The sequence below is a fragment of the Brachyhypopomus gauderio genome, chromosome 8, assembly GCF_052324685.1.
Source record: "Brachyhypopomus gauderio isolate BG-103 chromosome 8, BGAUD_0.2, whole genome shotgun sequence".
Taxonomy (NCBI): domain Eukaryota; kingdom Metazoa; phylum Chordata; class Actinopteri; order Gymnotiformes; family Hypopomidae; genus Brachyhypopomus; species Brachyhypopomus gauderio.
Window position 1 is genome coordinate 25,224,916 of NC_135218.1, and position 21,682 is coordinate 25,246,597.

The 21,682-nt window shown below is 42.2% G+C and overlaps 2 protein-coding genes across 3 annotated transcripts; both read left to right on the forward strand.

The window, feature by feature from the left end:
* The first annotated feature begins 1,456 nt into the window (after window positions 1-1,456).
* LOC143522121 (membrane-spanning 4-domains subfamily A member 12-like) lies at window positions 1,457-9,837 on the forward strand. Of its 2 annotated transcripts, none has more exons than XM_077015850.1 (8): window positions 1,457-1,651; window positions 2,629-2,809; window positions 3,935-4,045; window positions 4,157-4,213; window positions 4,575-4,694; window positions 4,812-4,922; window positions 5,080-5,160; window positions 8,586-9,837. In XM_077015850.1, exons 2-8 carry the CDS (start codon window positions 2,654-2,656, stop codon window positions 8,676-8,678), a joined length of 729 nt encoding a protein of 242 aa, XP_076871965.1. In that variant the 5' UTR covers window positions 1,457-1,651; window positions 2,629-2,653; the 3' UTR covers window positions 8,679-9,837. The 2 variants fall into 2 exon arrangements, with proteins under 2 accessions (XP_076871965.1, XP_076871966.1); XM_077015851.1 differs by lacking the exon at window positions 1,457-1,651 and adding an exon at window positions 1,770-1,887.
* Window positions 9,838-9,978: 141 nt separating this feature from the next.
* LOC143522116 (uncharacterized) lies at window positions 9,979-15,515 on the forward strand. The gene is made up of 2 exons (XM_077015845.1): window positions 9,979-14,242; window positions 14,351-15,515. The coding sequence occupies exons 1-2, from the start codon at window positions 14,042-14,044 to the stop codon at window positions 15,443-15,445; spliced, it is 1,296 nt and encodes a 431-aa protein (XP_076871960.1). The 5' UTR covers window positions 9,979-14,041; the 3' UTR covers window positions 15,446-15,515.
* The last annotated feature ends 6,167 nt before the right edge of the window (window positions 15,516-21,682 follow it).

The following is a 21,682-nucleotide window of genomic DNA, read 5'->3' on the forward strand; positions in this document are numbered from 1 at the left end:
AAAGATCTGGTTTCTTTGGGCTCTTTTAAGAGGATGTTGAGCAACTTGGAGGTGGATGCTTCTAGTTGCAAATGTTTTGACTGATTAATTGATTTGACTTATTGTCTTGATTCTATGTTCTGATGTATTGAAAACTTGTTATTGTCTTTATGTATGATTGTTTTTATTGTAAATTGTGAATGTACTGCTGCCTGTCTTGGCCAGGACACTCTTGAAAAAGAGATTTTTAATCTCAATGAGGTTTTTCTGGTTAAATAAAGGTTAAATAAAAAAAAAAATAAAAATAAAAATATGGTGCAGACCCCTACAGTCACCAGTCCACTCACCAGTTTGAGCAATGAGCATGATCGGTCTATCTGATAAGCAGGTCATGAATATCTGTTACGGTGGGAGGAGGCAGACACGACGAGCGTTTAATATTGACAAACAAACATTTATTCTAAACACAATGAATAAAGTCCAGCGCGGGTAGCGCAAGCACACTACATGAAAAACTCACACGGCACGAGCTTTAGACCAAGACGAGCACGAGACATTGCGCGAACACACATTAAATAGACGAACTACACAATCCCCAGTGATCACGAGACGAGGCACAGGTGAGACCGATGAACATACCCACGAACGACCCAAACCCACGGAAATACAAACATGGACATAACCAGACGCAGACGACATAAACACACGCCCAAAAGGAGGGGTCAGGAGCTGTCCCGTGACGATATCAAATAGGACTTATAGAAGTACATATGAAGACCTGAAATACCTTTCAAATGCCAAATGAAGACTCAAGTCTTTGAAATCCACCTAAATTTAACCAAATCATGCAGCACTTGTATGAAGAGGTTATATTTCACATTTAATTGTTTTGTCTAGTAATAGAATTAAATTGTATTATTATTATTATTATTATTATTATTATTATTATTAATAATAATAATAATAATAATAATAATAAATCTTTATTTGTATAGCACCTTTCATACATACATGCAACTCAAAGTACTTTACAGAATAAATAAAAAGAAACATTAATAGGAAGCAAAGATAAGACAAAAAGAAAATGTTAAAAGAAATTAAAGATAATAAAAAGGAAACAAACAATAAAATAATGACAAATTATAAAGTATTTTTTTATTTTGTATGTTATAACATTGTATTGTATTCTTGAGTATTAGTTTCAGGGTACTTTTGAACTTATTTGTATTCTTTTCTGAGTTGACAACTGTGATGGAAATGTAATATTTTATTATGTGTCATGGATCGCATAAATTAATTTACATAATATGTAAATTACTTTAAAAATCTACATTAAAGATTTCAATCAATAACACATTGATTATTGTATGATGCACTTCTCTCTCTCACACACACACACCTTTGAACCAGGTACTGTATGTGAACACCCTTTGTAAGTTGGAGGCAGACATTCTTGAATGTAGCCTGCCTGTACATAAGAACGTCTTGTTTCTCAACGCGGGATTTTGTAATATGAGACCGCGAACGCCCCTTTACCAGAATATCTGCGTCAATTGTGGGAAACAACATCTAACGGTTTCTTCGGAACTCTGGATTGTGAGCAACAGAAGAGAAACTACTTGGGAAAGAACCGATACAAAGCTGCAGTCCGAGAAGAAGAACAATTTCACTGGTATGTTTGATTGGTCTTCAATTTCTTGTGGTAAATCCAACGAAAATAACTTTTATCGCATGTTCCGTGTACGTTGTGACCGTCGTTAAACCCCCTAAAATTGTTTTGCTGTTTCACATTAAGCGGTAGACTAACAGAACTAGAACATATGTCGTCTTATCCGTGTAATATGTGTGGTTGGAAGACTCACGGCAGTGGACAGCTGCACGGGAATCGGAAAAACAGGACATGGGGAGGTGGGACAAAACAGAAAATATTACAGGAATGGAGAGAAGGTTTACTGCATAATGATTGTTAATATCGCGGTAACTGTGTGAGCGCTGACTTTCATGTAGTTCATCTCAATCTTTTTCTTTGTATAACGTCTTTAGCAAAGAAGCTGTGAAGAATTCAGCGTCAGTAATTTTATCGCACTGCAATTGGTTAGACGTAATGTAACTACAGTTTGCATCGCCTTCTATGTGTTTGTTTAATGGCGTGAAATATTTGTATGTATTGTGTTGTGAATGTGAATAATCGCAATAATAAACTCGAGGTTCGTGCTATAACGTGTAATATTGACACGCTATAACGTGTAATATTGACACTGCTGTAGCTACTGATCTACGACCGCAGCACAGCAGTGCCAATATTACACGTTATAGCACGAACCTCGAGTGTATTATTGCGATTATACCACAGTTCCATTATCGCTGTTTATTGAAAGATTTTGAGTTAAAGAGGACGAGAAAATACGACCTGTTGGGTTAAAAACACTTCGCCAGTTAAAATAGTCCCATTCAATGGCTCGCTGCTAAACTTACACAACACTGGAACAGCCTTACCCAATAAATATTATAGAGGTAAATACACACTTTTGGGTTTACCAAAACCGGCTTTTGAAAAAGTGCAGGGGACATGTCCCCCCCCCCCGTCCCCCCCAATTACGTCCGTGCTTGTGGTCCTCTGACAATGTGGTGGTGTGTGGTCTTTCATAGGTGAACAGTGTAACCTGCATTAAAAATGGCCAGCACTTCTATACCAATGCATAACACGGGGAATGGCTTCACCATTGTGACTCATGTTATGTCCCAACCAACGGCAACAGCTGAAACAGGACGTGTTGCTGGTTTTGGTCCACTTCAGAAATTTCTGAAAGCAGAGCCAAAGGCATTAGGAGTAAGTACAGTGTTAATGATTGTTGATTATTGGGAGGAGTGCGGGTGGGGGTGGGGGGGGGGTGGGGGGGGGTGGGGGGGGGGGGGACCCCCATTGTGATGTCACTTTTTAACTGATTGATGTGATTTCTGTAATGCGCGAGGCCTGAAGCATGATGCCAAGTCGAGAGCATCTTTGTAGTTTCGCTTTTATTCATCAACACAGTACGGAAATAAAGACTGACAAAGAAAGCTTACAACACACACACTTAAATACACAGACAACACCAGACACAAGTACAGCATATAATAATAATGAGACAAGTGACACGGACCAGGAAGTTTTGTTAACGGAAGCTGGACACTACCCGATTTGCGTGATACCCGATTTTACTGTCCATCCATCCATTATCTGAACCGCTTAATCCCGCTAGTCGGGATCACAGGGGGCTGGAGCCAATCCCAACATCTCCGGGCGAAGGCAGGGTACATCATGGGCAGGTCGCCAGTCCACCACATGGCTAACACACACGCACGCACTCACACCTACGGGCAATTTAGCATGATCAATCAACCTAACACGCATGTCTTTGGACTGTGGGAGGAAACCGGAGTACCCGGAGGAAACCCACGCAGGCACAGGGAGAACATGCAAACTCTACACAGAGCAGCCCAGACCGAGAATCAAACCCAGACCGCCTTGCTGTGAGGCGACAGTGCTAACCACCATACCACCGTGCCGCCCTCCCGATTTTACTACTTGCGCTCAAATCTTCACACATAGCAAACACTTGATAGGTAGTACTTAAAAAATCATTTTAATAGGTGTATGTAGCTATATATATTTGTGTCATTTTGAATGTTTTACTTTGTTTCAACTGTGTCGCAGAGATACAATCTTTTTGTTTCAAATTCATGTGTATCCACAGGATAAAAATGCTGTTACTATTATGCTACATAACATTTACAAAAGTAGATTAAGATATCCACTGTTAATTCTTTAAATGCTTCAAGTTCTGTAGTTTGTAGATTTGTATGCTAATTTATTGGAACTCATGAACTTAAAATAGCAAATGGCAAGTTCACAACGTTAGCTGCTGTATCCTAAAGATTTTTATATAACCTATCAAAATGCTTTTCTCCACAGACAGTCCAAATAATGATTGGTATGATGACCATGTTGTTTGGTATTGTGCTATTAGTCCAGTTTGAAACCATCACTTGCATCTCTGGTGTCACTTTTTGGGGCTCTTTGTTTGTAAGTATTCACATTTTCAACATGGCACAAATAAATATGATTAAATAAACACTTTCTGACTGCAATCTTAATCTCAATCTCAATCCCATTCCCTTTTTTGTTCCCTCCCAGTACATCATTGCTGGCTCACTCACTGTTGCGGCAAGCAACAAACTTCATCGCTGTGTGGTATGAACAATTAACATTTCACTTTTTGCAGGAATTAAAATATTAAAATCAAAGTTTTTTTTACTTGAAAGATTTGAAAGCCAGTAATTACAAATGATCTGTTTCACCAGTAATATGCCAAGCCAATAACACTACCTAGTTAGAACATGACCTAAAATAGTAATAAGTTTAATAAGATATACGAGCAAAATATGTAAAATATCATCCTAAATATACTTTTAATGACCTTTTACATGTAAGTCATATTGTGTATTACATTTTTCCCCACCTGTAAAAGTATTTAAAGTTGTTGATAATTGTCTGTTGGCCCCTGTAAAACAGCTTGCTTTACACTGTAATGATTTTGCTTTTATGGTTTTAGGTGAACGGCTCTTTGGTGCTTAATGTGTTTAGCACCATATGTGCAGGAATAGGCATCATCCTACTTTCCTTAGATTTGGCCTTCGATTTCTTTCATTATTCTCCGTACTACTACCAAAATGTAGGTTACAGTTGCACACCTGACAAAACAGTTTGCACATCTGTAATAGATCTGAGTTTTGTTTGACAAACTGCATGTTTTGTATATCACAATATTCAATATTCAAACATTTTGCAGGTGAGCAAAGGGATATGTGGTGTGTTGCTGGTGTTCCATGTGCTTCAGTTCATCATCTCCATTTCGAACTCAGCCTTCGCCTGCAAAGCCACCTGCATATCTGAACCCGCTGTGAGTATTACATAGATAATTGTTTATAAAAGCTATTGCATTATAATGTCACATTATCTGCATTTTGTATTTATAAGCATTCACCGTGGGCTGTATAGTGACTCTGCTATATAAACTATACAACATGTGAAGCACTCTGTATTTTTCTGTGCCTCAGGTGAATATTGTCACAGTGGTTCCAAACCCAGAGGAACGTCATCCATTGGTCAATTCCTTCCCTACTGATCAAAGCCAACAGGTAAGAAAATACTGCAGCGTGTGCTGTAGGATGCCACCTGTGCAACAATTCCAGTCGTGAAATTTCCTTGCTCCTAAATATTTCAAAGTCAACTGTCAGCTGTAGAGTCAATCACTACAGACGTCCAAACTTCATGTGGCCTTCAGAATAGCTCAAGAACAGTGTGCAGAGAGCTTCATGGAATTGATTTCCATGGTTGAGCAGCTGCATCCAAGCCATACATCACCAAGTGCAATTCAAAGCGTCAGATGCAGTGGTGTTAAGCACGCCGGCCCTAGACTCTAGAGCAGTGGAGGCGCGTTCTCTGGAGTGATGAATCACGCTCCTCCATCTGGAAATCTGATGGACGAGTCTGGGTTCAGCAGTTGCAAGGAGAACGGTACTTGTCTGACTGCATTGTGCCAAGTGTAAAGTTTGGTGGAGGGAGATTATGGTGTGGGGTTGTTTTTCAGGAGCTGGGCTTGGCCCCTTAGTTCCAGTGGAAGGAACTCTGAATGCTTCAGCATTCCAAGACATTTTAGACAATTCCATGCTCCCAACTATGTGGGAACAGTTTGGAGTTGGCCCCTTCCTCTTCCAACATGACTGTGCACCAGTGCACAAAGCAAGGTCCATAAAGACATGGATGGCAGAGTCTGGTGTGGATGAACTTGACTGGCCTGCACAGAGTCCTGACCTCAACCCAATAGTACACCTGTGGGATGAATTAGAGCGGAGACTGAGAGCCAGGCATTCTCGTCCAACATCAGTATGTGACCTCACAAAAAACCACCATCATATTGAACCCTATGGAATAGGAATGTGATGTCACTTAAACCCATATGTGATTCAAGCAAGGTGAGTGAATACTCTTAGCAATATAGTGTGTGTGTGTGTTTATATACACACACCAACACACACACACTCACTGACCACTTTGTTAGGTGCACCTTGCTAGTACCGGGTTGGACCCCCTTTTGTCTTCAGAACTGCCTTAATCCTTCATGGCAGATTCAACAAGGTACTGGAAACATTCCCCAGAGATTCTGGTCCATATTGACATGATAGCATCACGCACATGCTGCAGATTTGTTGGTTGCACATGTATGATGCGAATCTCCCGTTCCACCACATCCCAAAGGTGCTCTATTGGATTGAGATCTGGTGAATGTGGAGGCCATTCAAGTACAGTGAACTTATTGTTGTGTTAAAAAAACCAGTCTGAGATGATTCACACTTTATGACATGGCGCGTTACCCTGCTGGAAATAGCCATCAGAAGATGGGTACACTGTGGTCATAAAGGGATGGACATGATCAGCAACAATACTCAGGTAGGCTGTGGCATTGACACGATGCTCAATAGGTACTAATGGGTCAAAAGTGTGCCAGAAAAATATTCACCACACCATTGCACCACCACCAGCAGCCAGACCTGTTGATACAAGGCAGGATGGATCCATGCTTTTATGTTGACGCCAAATTCTGACCCTACCATCTGAATGTCGCAGCAGAAATCGAGGCTCATCAGACCAAGCAACATTTTTCCAATCTTTTGTTGTCCAATTTTGGTGAGCCTGCTCGAATTTCATGTTCTTAGAGAGTAGTGGCACCCGGTGTGTTCTTCTGCTGCTGTAGCCCATCCATCTCAAGGCTCGATGTGTTGTGCGTTCAGAGATGCTCTTCAGCATGCCTTGGTTGTAAAGACTGGTTATTTGAGTTACTGTTGCCATTCTATTAGTTTGAACCAGTCTGGCCATTTTCTGACATCTAGCATCAACAAGGCTTTTGCGTTCACAGAACTGCCACTCATTTTCTCTTTTTCGGACCATATCTCTGTAAACCTTTGAGATGGTTGTGCATGGAAATCGCAGTAGATCAGCAGTTTCTGAAATACTAAAATACAGGGCGCGAATTCAGGGCGGTGTTGCAACTTCAGCCAATCACCGCAACTTTCCCGCAAATTTGACCAATCACTGATGTCGTATTGATGTGATGTCGACAAACTCCCGCCTTACTTCCGTATATACATTCAAGAGGAGCAGACTGAAAGCAGCATGAGCGACGAAAATAACGGCAAAAAGATCGGGAAAAGCAGTATCCCAGTACACTACATGAAAGCGGGGATAAACTGTCCAGATCCGACCCGCGAATTGATTATCTATGGCCCCCTGGATGATATTTAATTACTATTAGAACCGGCCCACAGGCCACAGCCGCCCGATGGTGTTTTGCACGCACAAACACTACATTCCCCACAATGCAACGGTAGCCCGCGAAGTCACTGCAGCGCACGCAAGTGGCGAGGGTCTGAGATAAAGTTTATAAGTTTAAACTTTAAACTGAGATAAAGTTTATTTATCTCTGATCCATATCTATGAGTTACTAGTTCGCTCTGGCGCCAACCACTGGCGATCGATCTCGATATAATACTTAATTTGTGTCCATTTTACAGGCCGCCTGGTAACAACTTACGTTCGCTAACCCCGCCCCCCCGTCAACAATTAATGTTCGCCACCCCCTCCAGGTTCAAATCTCACTTCAAGCGATCTTGAAAAGTTGGCAACCCTGAATAAATAGGTAAATAGATAATTAAAATGTACTACTAAATAGAGGAAACCATACAACATTTACTCCCTATTGTAATGTACTCACAAAAAAGCAAAAACACACCACAACTTCCATCGCAATTTTTTTGAAAAACACCCGCAACATCAAACATTTTAGCCCGCAACAATCACAAAAAAGGCCCGCGAAATCCTGGTGGGACTGATATATATATATATATATATATATATATATATATATATATATATATATAATATATATATATTCAATTTGTTATACTTTTTATAAAAGTATATTGTTTCAGGTTGTTCTCAGGTTGACAATTCATCTTAAAACCAGTAGTTCTTAATCCGTATAAAATTAATTTAGATTACTTCTCTGTGTAGTTGAATACCTACCTGACTAGAGTAGTGAGGTTCACTATTACCATAATTTACCATAATCTGATTGTCACGGAACAGCTCCGGACCCTTCTCTGTGGGCGTGTCATTATGTCGTCTGCGTGCAGTTATGTCCATGTTTGTACTTCCGTGGGTGTGGGTTGTTTGTGAGCGTGTTCGTTTGTTACACCTGTGCCTTGTCTCGTGGTCACGTGGGTCTGTGTAACTCACCTATTTAATGTGCGTTCGTGTCGTGTGCTCGTCTTTGTCTAAAGCTACGTGTCAGCGTGAGTGTGTTAATGTGCTGCTTGCGCTCTGCACTGAGCTTATTCGTATAGTCTCATTAAATGTTCGTTGTTCACCGTAATCGTCTTGGTGCCTGCTTCCCACACCCAAGCGTTACACTGACACTATGCCTCCTATGTTTTCCTTTACATAGACTATGTTCACTTAATCTCAGTGCAGAGAAAGTTCTTAACAAATACTCTTTATTTTACAGGGACTGTTTGCCATCAGCAGCACCACAGCAAATTCTCCACCTGCAGAAAATCCTCCACCATATAATGAGATGAAAGACCAACCAGTTAGCTAAAAATATACTGAATACATTATGGGATGGAAACCCCCCACAACCAACCGGACTACATCTTGGCACATACACGAACATACACATATATTAATGCACATATATTAATGTATCCTAATGCATATTCACTTGCTTTGTGGGACACAAGTTGGAGTTTGTATACTGAATACAATTAAGGTGCCAGAAATTGGATGCTGCATATAGAGGAAGGTTTAGACAGTTTGGTGACCTTGTCAACCACACTGCCTCACATGCCTTATATACTTAAATAACAATTTTAATAATTTTTTATATAATTAATTAAATAAATATATATAAACCCTACAGCATAAATATTTGTAGCCGATGTAAAATGTTGTTGAAACCATAACCATGTCAAAGCAGTCTATAACTAATCAATGATAGCTAGGCCTGTGTTGAAAAAATTGATTTTTCGATTCAGAATCGATTCGCATATGATGATCTGATCATCGATTCGCACGTCCAATGATCGATTTTTTTTTGTGAACTTTTACCCCCGCCTCGTCACTGAATTCACGCATGCGTGCTCAGTCTAACTGTAAAACAACATGGCGTCGGACAGTGACGGTAACGACGATAGTCAAATTGGCAATCTAAAAACAGAAGGACAGTTTATCCAGTGTCAGTGACTATTTACAGTTAGTCCGTGTCACTGACCGTTTACCCAGTGTTTTTACAGTTTTAAAAAGTTTAAAATGTTCTTGTAACGTTGGGCTTAAGGCGCCGGACGAGATAGAATCCTTTGCACTTTCCAAATCGTTACGTTTATTACATTTACCGAAGCGCAGACAGCGCACATAAAACACGTTTACATAGAACATGTTTGACTCAAACAACGACGAGCACAGGACACTGCACGAACGCACATTAAATAGACAAACCACATCAACCCCTCGTGGTGACGAGACGAGCCACAGGTGAGACGGATTATCACAAGACGCACCCGCACCCACGGAGATCCACAGACGCAGACGAGTAGACGCAGACGACGTAAACACACGCCCAAAAGGGAGGGGTCGGGGTCCTCAACGTAACAGTTCTGTTCTTATATTCTCACTTTAAAGAAAAATACACGTTTACATTTTATACTTTCAGTTTATTAAGTGTGAGCACTTTTAAAATAAAAATGCATTTGGTAGCAACAGCTTTTGGGTGAATTCTTAATTATTTCAATCATAATAATAATGCACTGGTTACTGTCCCAGTAGGAGTCCACTGTTGCAGATATAGACACCTCAAAGATGTCCTCTGTTTATTGTCCTGGATTACCTTTCTTGAAGGTGGATTTATGATTAGGCTACCCTTTTCACCAGTCTTCCAGCCATAAGTAACTACCAACTACCAGTAACTATTTGCTGATTAATATCGATATAATACTAGTTTTAACATGTTGCTTCTGTACACAGTCAGAAAACAGCTCAAATACATTTTTAATAACACTAAACCCCGAATTGGATCGAATCTATTAAATCGGATTAAATCGATTCTTAATCTTCAGAATCGGAATCGGATCGATTCTTGGAATTTGAGTCAATACCCAGCCCTTATAAAACGAACAATTCAAATCTCAATATGAAATGCACATCTTCCAAATAAGGGACACGCTGAAAAAATATGTATATTTTCATTATTTAATCAACAAAAGTAATTTCTCTCTCCAAAAACTGAAAATCCGCCAAGCACAAATGTGAAATCTTTTAGTTAGTATCTTCTGGTACCTCCTTTTGCAGCCACAACTTCAACCAAACGTCTTCTGTAACCTCAAATGAGTGTCTGACATCTGCTTTTTGGGATTTATGCCCACTCCTTTTTGCAGAACTCCACCAGTTGAGAGAGCCTGGGACAACCGGCATATATCGCCCACTTCAGATCTTGCCTCAGTATTTCTATGGGAAATCCAGAGTGCAAATCTTCTGTCTTTTAAGACATTCCTTGGTAGTTTTGCTGGAATGCTTTGGGTCTTGTTGCTTAATCCATTTCTGTCCCAGCTTCAACTCCCTGACTGCTGCCAGGAGATTCTGGTCAAGAATTTGTTGATGGTCCTGAGAATTGATGGTTCCCTGAATAATATTGAGTCGTCCAGGTTCGGCGGTGGAAAAGCAGGCCCAGACCTTCACATCTCCACCACCATGCTTCACTGTTGGGAGAAGGTTCTTCTCTTTATATGCAGTGTTGACTTTTGTCCAAACATTTTGCCTGTGATTGTGGCCAAATAATTCAGTGGACGTCCAGAAAGCCTCTGGTTTGTCCAAGTGGCAAAGTTTAAACAGGCAACTTTGTGTTTTCTTGAGAGAGCAGTGGCTTCCTTCTAGCGACTCTCCCATGAATGCCATGCCTATTGATTTTTGACGCGCACATCCTCACGCCAGTTGTGATGTGTAAAGTATAAACCTAGCTAAAGGGGCCAAGCTCAAAGATATCAGTGTTGGCTTTAGACTCGAATTGCACCAGCAAGGATGTGTTAGATTGTTTTGCCAACTTATATGGTTGTGTAATGTCATTATACCGTAGTTGCATTTTTCTTCTGATGCAAATCTTTAAATCGATGTTATCAGTTTCCTGAGTGCATTTTGCTCTGTGCTTTGACTCTAGATACAACTACACAGAGCCGGCGTGGCCTATATGCTCTTTACACAGGCTGCATAGGGCCCTATAAATTAAGGAAAGACACACACACACACACACACACACACACACAGACAGACAAACAAAGGCCTCGTCATCTACCCCTCGAGTCTTAAGATGATGAAGCAAAACTAGCAAACTCCAGTCCCCCCGCCCCTTACCTCTTTTTAACTATGCTCATATTCTGATGGTTTCTGGTAATCTGGTGGTTAATAATATAAGCCATAATGTTTATGTATGTATGTATGTTCAGTGAGATTGGTAGAAAAACAAATTCTACAGTGGAGGAGGAAAGCTGTCATCTAGAGTCAAAAGGAAATTGTTGACAGGGTTAAGAGACTAATTGACTAATTAAAATACACTACAGTTCTGTGAAGACTATGCAGGTAGTTGGTGTACTGCCCTCATTGCATGTAGCAATGCATAAAGACAGTCAGATAAACTCTTCCTGAATATCAAGACTCTGAGGAAAGTTGCTTTCTTGTCTACAGGTTTAGCCACTCCAAGGAAGTTTAAAACTAAACACACAAAAAGGATGTCACTGGCACCCTCTGTTACATTTACATTTATGGCATTTGGCAGACGCCCTTATCCAGAGCGACTTACATTTTTATTCTCATTTTTTATACAAGTGAGCAATTGAGGGTTAAGGGCCTTGCTCAGGGGCACCTCAGTCATAGCCTCAGGTCTGGGAATTGAACCCAGGACCCTTCGGTCACAAGACCAGTTCCCTAACCACCAGGCCATGACTGCCCTTGCCCTGTTAGCAAGAATATCCACAGCACACAGTAATAGAGTGCATGTTGGTGGGCATGAAGGTACACCCTCAAACCCTGCAGAACATATTCAAATGGCTGAACATTTCACTGCGCACTCAGTGATGTTTAAGGATGCATCTGAAAGTGTACCTTTATATACGAGTTTTGCATGCTGACGTGGACAACCTCTGACTCTGGTTTTGTATATGGTTGCTACAGAATTTTCATTACAATCCGATTTTTTCTCACTGCATGTGTCTGTGATGTCCTATGATTCAGCCTTCACAGGAGGAATCATTTATCCATGCATAACCTTTTAGCAGTTTAGCAAAAAACTAAAATGTTCATTTAAAATGTTCATTTCTGAAAATGAAAAGTGAATATTGTCAGAGCCTCATCAAATAGAAGAAACTTATACTGAAAATATTTACCTGGAAATTGAAAATGGACTTTTCTTAGACAGGTAGTTCACAGATCTTATGCAGATATCAGTGTCATTTCAGAGTTTGAATGCAGCTTATACATGGTATTCATGTATATGTATACTGACCTGATTGCGGTTAGAAGTCTCTGGTTTGCTTCTTAAATACAAATATTGTCATTATATCTTAAGATCCATTTATAATGTGTCATGGAAATTCTCCATCACAACAACCGGGGTCTCTCTGTAAGAAAGTTATGAGCTCGGAGAGTTACAGTCAGAGGGGCAATTGTGATGACATCCAAGGTGACCATTTCAGTGGGTAAATAAAAAAAAAGTCACTTAACCAATGAAAATATAATCATAAATATATATTTGTCTTTACATTATAGACTGTACAGTATTTGTGCACCAATATATCTTGTAAATATTATATTGGTTAAAGCTCTACAATGACTGAACAATTAACTGTGGTCAACAAAAATTGTCATCTCTCAGTTTGCCCTCACAAACAACTTTAAACATGGAGAGGTGCCAGATTTACCATTAATTAAATAAAGTGAATCTTTCCCACTCACAATAATTTCTGTATTCATCAGACAGCATTTTATTTTAGGTGTTGCATTTTAGAATATAAATGGGGAACAGCATTAAGGATGTAACAGAATGCAGGGAAAGCAGAACAGGGTGCGAGCTACTTCACAGCCTGTTAGACATGTTTTCCATTCATACCAGTTTTGCGAAAATCCCTGGTTATATGCTTTTCCTCCCTTTGTAGACACTTCAGTTGTTTGATGTTTAAATTTGTTCTCTGTGGCCCTAATTCCTTAGTTGTTAGTTTATCTTGATTATTACGATGACAGGGCTCGAGGGTCCACTGCGCGTCGAGGCGTCTACGAGCCAAGCTTGGGGAGACGAACAGAGCTAAAGACCACAGGAATGCTGTAGACAGAGGATCGATGGTGAATGTAACGAGGCCGAAAGGCGATACCAGCAGAGAGACACATGCCATATGTAGTGGAGTCAGGTCGTGATGGAAAACGAAGATTGTAAAGTTCACTCAGGGAGTAAACTCACTGGAAATCCTCCGCAGCACTCAAGACCAGCATAACAACCATAACCATTAGCACGGAGACCAACATAGTAGCCACAATAGCAATAGCGGAAAAGCTAATGCTTACGCTGCGTTAGCCCGTGTTACCGACCAGCACCACAGGCTGACAATCGGCGATAAGTATCCCCGATCACAGACTGGTAAGAAACAACAGACAGAGAGAGATGGGAAGAACTCACTCATGCATTTCGAATCACAGGGGACTGATGACGGCACACAGAGAGCTCGCAGGTAAACACAAATTGCGCATTTCCACTAGGGCCTGCTTGGCGCGGTACGGTTCGATACGGATCGATTCGCAACGGAACGGTACGGTCGCGTTGTGTTTCCATTACAATGGTGGACCACCACAATGTGGGTGGAGTCGCTGTTGGCGCGCGGGTTGTAGTGTCGTGACATCATTTGTTTGCGACCACAACACCGTACAACAATGGACGAGATGGCGATGGAAGGACTCGTGTACCTTGTGCTAGGGTTATGGCTTTTATTCCGGAAACGTGCAAATGAAGAGAGCAAGAGAAGGTTTCAGTTTGCGAGACACACAACACAAGAAAAGGAGCGGAGACTCCTTGAGACCATACAGCAGTATCAGGCCGAGGACGACAGGAGAGGGAGAAAAAGACGCAGGCTGGTAAGCTAAGCTAACGCTAGTTAACATCGGTCTTTCTCCCCGAGATAAATGTGTAAAGCGTGTAAAGCTAACACAGTAAAAAATGCATTCTGTGTGTGTGCGTTTCAGATGGCTTTGTTGTTGGCTAATAGCCGTCGCAAACCCTCAGTGTGGACATTCCGACGAGCGTCTCAGTGGTGGGACGTTATTGTTCCTGAGTTCACGTGCACACAGTGGCTACAGAACTTCAGGATGTCCCGAGAAGCGTTTGACTCCCTCAGCAACAAATTGCGTCCAGCCCTGGAGCGACAAGACACAACTTTTCGAGAGTGTGTGCCCGTACACAAAAGAGTGGCAATAGCACTGTGGAAGCTTGCTACGGGCTCGGAGTACAGAAGCATAGGCCATCTGTTTGGAGTCAGCACTACAACTGTGTGCAGGTGTGTGCAGGATTTCTGTGCTGCAGCAGAGACACTACTGGTACCTGAGCAGATTCGTTATCCAGACGAACGGCGATTCAGGGATATGGCAGAGTACATACAGACTAGATGGGGACTCCCACATTGTGTGGGTGCTATTGATGGCTCCCACATACCCATCATTGCCCCACGACTGTGTCACACCGACTACTTCAACCGCAAAGGCTGGCACTCAATAATCCTCCAAGGTGTAGTCGACGGAAAGGGCCTCTTCTGGAATGTAATGGCTGGACTGCCTGGGAGTATGCGTGATGCTCGAGTGCTGAGACTGTCCATGCTGTGGGAGTTGGCCACCCGGGGAAATCTATTTCCAGCAGGTGTTAGGACAACCAGTGCCATGCCTGCTGGCTATTACATCCTTGGAGACTCTGCCTACCCCTTACAAAAGTGGCTTTTGAAGCCATTTCAGGACACCGGAAACCTCACAAAAGAGCAGCAGATCTTCAATCAACATATCAGTCGCACACGTGTTGTTGTTGAGAATGCTTTTGGCAGACTTAAGGGTAGATGGCGCTGCCTTCTGAAAAGGAATGACTGTGACATCCAACTTGTGAAATCAATGGTGTTGGTGTGCTGCGCTCTGCATAATTTGTGTGAAAGTTATGGAGAGACATATGACACTACATGGGATGTGCCAGCTACTGCTGCACAGCAGCCAGTGGCAGCAATGGCAGAGGGTGTGGAGGGGTGTGATGGTAGAGATGCTCGCAATGCACTGATGCAATATATCTGTCATAACAGTTAAATTGTTGCCCTTGCCTGTTTCATGTACACAAAGCAATAAAGCTGTGATTGTCAAACTCATTATCCGCTACTGATTGTTAAGACAATGAACACACCCTGCATAAAAAGCATCAGTCATACAATCAAATGAAATCAAACTTTATTAAGAAATATATAAATGTAGATATTCACAAAATATGTAAATAATATATATAGTAAAAAAAGTTTTAAAAAGTGCAAAAAAGCAAATTACCCAAAAATACTGTAAAAATGTTTTTACTGGCATCTGTCTCGCATTGTTTTTACAAGTTCGCCAAACACCCCGAGGAAAGCCCGGTTGAAAGAAACATTTTCCGCCAACTCAGCTCTCCTCAGCTCGGCTTCCTGTTCACGGGCCTCGCGAGAATCACGGAGCAGCAGCTGGATGTGCTCCTCACGCTGTTTGTGCATCTGTTCGTGCATCCGCACATCCTGCGCCTGCATCTCCAGGAGATGTGCGCCGATATCCAGGTCCGTCTGGGTCCTTTTTCGCTTGCCTTGACAAAAAAAAAGGGTAATGGGAGTTGATTAGTAAAACTGAAATGCACTCGGTACTCGTGCTACTCCGGTGCTTCACATGTTTTTTTGTGTTCCTCACCTGTATTGGGCCGCCGGACAGGCGTTTGAGATCCAGCCGGTGTAGAGAGCGCTGGTTCCGTGTATGATGCGGGGGAGGCGGGAGGTTCCAAAGGGGTGCTCACCTCGTCAGTGGAAGGGGAATCTTGAACGTAAAAATAACAAATATTAAACACAAGCATTCCCGTGAAAGCAACAACAATATAGCGTAACTGCACAAAATGTGTAGCACGCCATCGCTGCTCATGCTTTGTTTATGGCTACAGCTAACTAGCAACTAGCAAGGCTAAGAGCTAGCTATTGTACAGTAGTGACTGTGGTGGTAACATTAACTACAAACACAGCTCTAAATTCCTGCGTTTACAACAGATGTGTTCATATTACGTTCATATTACATCTTTTACGAGCCTAGTAAAACTGTGAAATCATAATACACTCACCATTCTCCGTGGCCTCCAGCACCGACATCGCCGTGTCCAGCACGTTCTCTCTGCAGTTGCTGGCTGGCCGGTGACCGTATATAGCATCCATTTGCTGGAACCACTTCCAATCTTTGCGGTTTGCTCCGCTGCGTCCATTGTGGTCCTTCACCGCCCGGTAATCACTTTTAAGCTTTTTAAGCTTGGACCGGCACTGCATAACGGACCGCTGGTAGCCATGAGTGGCCATTAGCGCGGAAACCTCACTAAAAACGTTTACATTTCTAGTGGCCCCGTCCAGTTCGCCCTGGATTTTTTGATCACCGACTATTAGCAGAAAGGTCTGTACCTCGGCGTTTGACCAGGGAACATTCTTATGGTCCTCCATTCTTCTCTACTCGGGTTTTAAAAATGGCTGAGGAGTCAATAGCGGATAGCGGAGGAGTCCCTCTCCTGTGACGCAACCTGTGACGACACTCCATGGCCAATCAGTGTCATGCTGTTCCTCCACGTCACAGAACTGTACCGCTTTGGAACGGTTAGAACCTCGAGCGAGTAGGTACGAAAAAAGTACCCGAAGGGACCAGCAAACTGGGACCTGGTACTAATGGAAAGACTCACAAACCGTCGCGAATCGAACCGTACCGCGCCAAGTAGGCCCTAGTGGAAATGCGCCATTAGCCCAAAGAACAAGCCCACAGTCGCAATATTCCACTTTCAGATCCTCAGCCAATCAGTTAAATCGCTACCTTGTTTCAAGTCTTTAACAATATCATCTGCGCTGTCAGTCTGGTGGATATTCCATAAAATTACAAAGTCTCCCTTATCCCCATCTAAACTAACCCCTATTTGGAACAACCCTGACATTTTAAGCAATCAAAAGACATTTTTACATTTCATGTAAAAATTTACATTTTAATTTCATGGAAATTACATTTACATACATGGTCAAGCAAGGGTATAACACGTTGTTAACATGTTGTATTTATAACAAATCGAATATATATATATATATATATATATATATATATATATATATATATATATATATATATATATATATATATATATAAGGGGTGGGCATAGATTAATTTTTTTTTATCTAGATTAATCTCACTGAAATCTTGAAATTAATCTAGATTAATCTATATTAAAATGGCTCATATGCGTGCTACCCAAGTAATGACTAAAAGTCAGTTTTTGGGATAGGGTTTCTTAATACAGACGGTGCATTAGACCAGGGGCTCATCTCCTGTTTCAAAAATGCATCAATGTCTGCTTGAGGAAGCTGTTCTACTTTGATACTTGAAGAAAAAAAAACATGCTCAATAAAATGTAGACTACTCGTGTTCAATGGTTTATTCAGTTAAACATGAATTTGTAAGCCTACATACTGTACATTAAAAGGGGTTGATAACATGTTTATTCAGCTAAACATGATATTTGAAATGTAAGCCAACATTTAGTACATTTAACCTCATGGACGTAATTTGGGGGGGCACTTTTTCAAAAGCCGGTGTTGGTCCTCTGCAGTTTTAACAGTTAAAAAGAAATATTTAAATAGCGACGAATCTAGCGCTAGGACCATGCAGAAAACGACCGCTCCGAGCTCCGCTCCAGTAACACTTTACGTTCCTAAAAATGAATTTTCCATGAAACAAACCTGGCGACTTCGTGGCTGCATCCATGTAAACACACGTCCGATTTGTAATTCACAGGTTTGAAAACTCGTTCTCGCCCCTACTGTGCAATTTGGTTAGGAATACAGCCGAGTTAAACCATCAAGTTGAAAGTCATCATAGTTTGCTTACCCATTTTGACCCAGTTCCCAACCCAACTTTAAGAATAGATTAACGGCGATCATTTTTATATCGCCCAATAAGAGTATCAAATTAACGAACGCCGTTAACGGCCCACCACTAATATATATATACACTGCTCGAAAAAAATAAAGGGAACAAGTCAACCACACTTCTGTGAAACCAACCTGTTCAAATGAGAGGCAATTAGCAAGACCCCCTTATAAAGGAGTGGTTCTGCAGGTGGGGACCACAGACCACTTCTCAGTACCTATGCTTTCTGGCTGATGTTTTGGTCACTTTTGAATGTTGGTGGTCCTTTCACACTCGTGGTAGCATGAGACGGACTCTACAACCCACACAAGTGGCTCAGGTAGTGCAGCTCGTCCAGGATGGCACATCAATGCGAGCTGTGGCAAGAAGGTTTTCTATGTCTGTCAGCGTAGTGTCCAGAGGCTGGAGGTGCTACCAGGAGACAGGCCAGTACACCAGGAGACGTGGAGGAGGCCGTAGGAGGGCAACAACCCAGCAGCAGGACCGCTACCTCCGCCTTTGTGCAAGAAGGAAAAGGAGGAGCCCTGCAAAATGACCTCCAGCAGGCCACAAATGTGCATGTGTCTGCACAAACGGTTAGAAACCGACTCCATGAGGATGGTATGAGGGCCCGACGTCCAAAGATGGGGTTTGTGCTCACAGCCCAACACCGTGCAGGACGCTTGGCATTTGCCAGAGAAAACCAGGATTTGTAAATTTGCCACTGGCGCCTTGTGCTCTTCACAGATGAAAGCAGGTTCACACTGAGCACATGTGACAGACATGACAGAGTCATGGAGACGCCATGGAGAGCGATCTGCTGCCTGCAACATCCTTCAGCATGACTGGTTTGGCAGTGGGTCAGTAATGGTGTGGGGGGGGGGCATTTCTTTGGAGGGCCGCACAGCCCTCCATGTGCTCACCAGAGGTAGCCTGACTGCCATTAGGTACTGAGATGAGATCCTCAGACCCCTTGTGACACCATATGCTGGTGAGGTTGGCCCTGGGTTCCTCCTAATGCAGGACAATGCTAGACCTCATGTGGCTGGAGTGTGTCAGCAGTTCTTGCAAGATGAAGGCATTGAAGCTATGGACTGGGCCGCCCGTTCCCCAGACCTGAATCCGATTGAGCACATCTGGGACATCATGTCTTGCTCCATCCACCAACGTCACGTTGCACCACAGACTGTCCAGGAGTTGGCGGATGCTTTAGTCCAGGTCTGGGAGGAGATCCCTCAGGAGACCATCCGCCACCTCATCAGGAGCATGCCCAGGCATTGTAGGGAGGTCATACAGGCACGTGGAGGCCACACACAATACTGAGCCTCATTTTGACTTGTTTTAAGGACATTACATCAAAGTTGGGTCAGCCTGTAGTGCAGGTATCACCAAATGGCGGACCGCGGTCCGGATCCGGACCCGAACGCCGTCCTGTCCGGACCCAATCGCATTCCTGATTAACTGGATACGGACCCAAATGCCAAAAAAAATTTAACGGGAGACTATATTTTAAAACGGAGAATTTATTTTCAGACGAGTGTTATGTTCACCACCCATTTGAGTGTTACGTTCAACCCCCCCCGCTCAACAACTTTCGTTCGCCACCCCCCCCCCCCCCCCCCCCCCCCCCGCTCAACAACTTTCGTTCGCCACCGCGAACCCGGACCTAAGGTCTGAGCTATCTGCCAAAAATGGACCGCGGAAAGATTTAATTGATTACCCCTGCTGTAGTGTGTTTTTCCACTTTAATTTTGTGTGTGGCTCCAAATCCAGGCCTCCATTGGTTAATAAATTTGATTTCCATTGATGATTTTTGTGTGATTTTGTCAGCACATTCAACTTTGTACAGAACAAAGTATTCAATGAGAATATTTCATTCATTTAGATCTAGGATGTGTAGACAGAGCAAATACGCATTATAATCAGTAATATTTATAGTAGAATTAACATATAGTCTCATCAGGGTTGCAACTACATATTTTCTGAGGTGTATGCAAACATACTATCAGCACCCCCCGCACTCCACCCCCCACCCCCACCAACTCGGGAAATAATTTTCTGGCATTGATTTGGCGCCCCCTCTAGTGCAGCACCCCTATGCATCGCATACGCTGCATAACCCCTTTTTGCGCCACTGAGTCTCATATATCAGTTGCCCAGTTATTTGTTTTATTTTTTAACACCTTTTCTTTAATAGTCTCTGATATCTGTCTGATACTGTGCCAGACAACATTCACCAAAATTACATGGAAATTGGAAGATAAGGCTGTTGTAAATAACAAAGAAGAGCTGTTTGCAAATATTCTAACATGCCATGTGGAATGCTGAATTTGTGTAACTTGTACAGTAAAAACTCTTCTTCTTCTGGTTTACAGTAACTTATATGGTAAACTAAACGTGCTTGTCAGATCTTTGAGATGATGTAAGAATCAGGAGATACAGCCATACAAACTAAGACCAATGCACTGTATGCACAGTACATTCTATCGCCTGACATGCCAAGTTCACAGGACAATAAAAAAAATATTCTACAGTAAAAAACCTTCTTCTTCTGGATTTATACAGTCACTTATGTGGTCAATCAAACCTGCTCTTCAGATTTCTGAGACGATGTAAGAATCAGGAGATACAGCCATACAAACTAAGACAAATGTACTGTATGCACAGTACATTATCACCTGACATGTCAAATTCACAGGTCAATAAAAAAATTATTCTACAGTACAAAACCTTCTTCTTCTGGATTTATACAGTCACTTATGTGGTCAACTAAACCTGCTTGTCAGATATTTGAGACGATGTAAGAATCAGGAGATACAGCCATACAAACTAAGACAAATGTACTATATGCACATTACATTCTATCGCCTGACATGCCAACTTCACAGGACGATTATAAAAATATTCTACAGTAAAAAACCTTCTTCTTCTGGATTTATGCAGTCACTTATGTGGTCAACTAAACCTGCATGTCAGGTCTCTGAGACGATGTAAGAATCAGGAGATACAGCCATACAAACTAAGACCAATGTACTATATGTACATTATTCTATAGCAGGGGTAATCAATTAAATCTTTCCGCGGTCCATTTTTGGCAGATAGCTCAGACCTTAGGTCCGGGTCCGCGGTGGCGAACGAAAGTTGTTGCGCGGGGGGGGGGGGCGAACGAAAGTTGTTGAGCGGGGGGCGAAACTAACACTCAAATGGGTGGTGAACGTAACACTCGTCTGAAAATAAATTCTCCGGTTTAAAATATAGTCTCCCGTTAAAATTTTTTTGGCATTTGGGTCCGTATCCAGTTAATCAGGAATGTGATTGGGTCCGGACAGGACGGCGTTCGGGTCCGGATCCGGACCGCGGTCCGCCATTTGGTGATACCTGTTCTATAGCCTG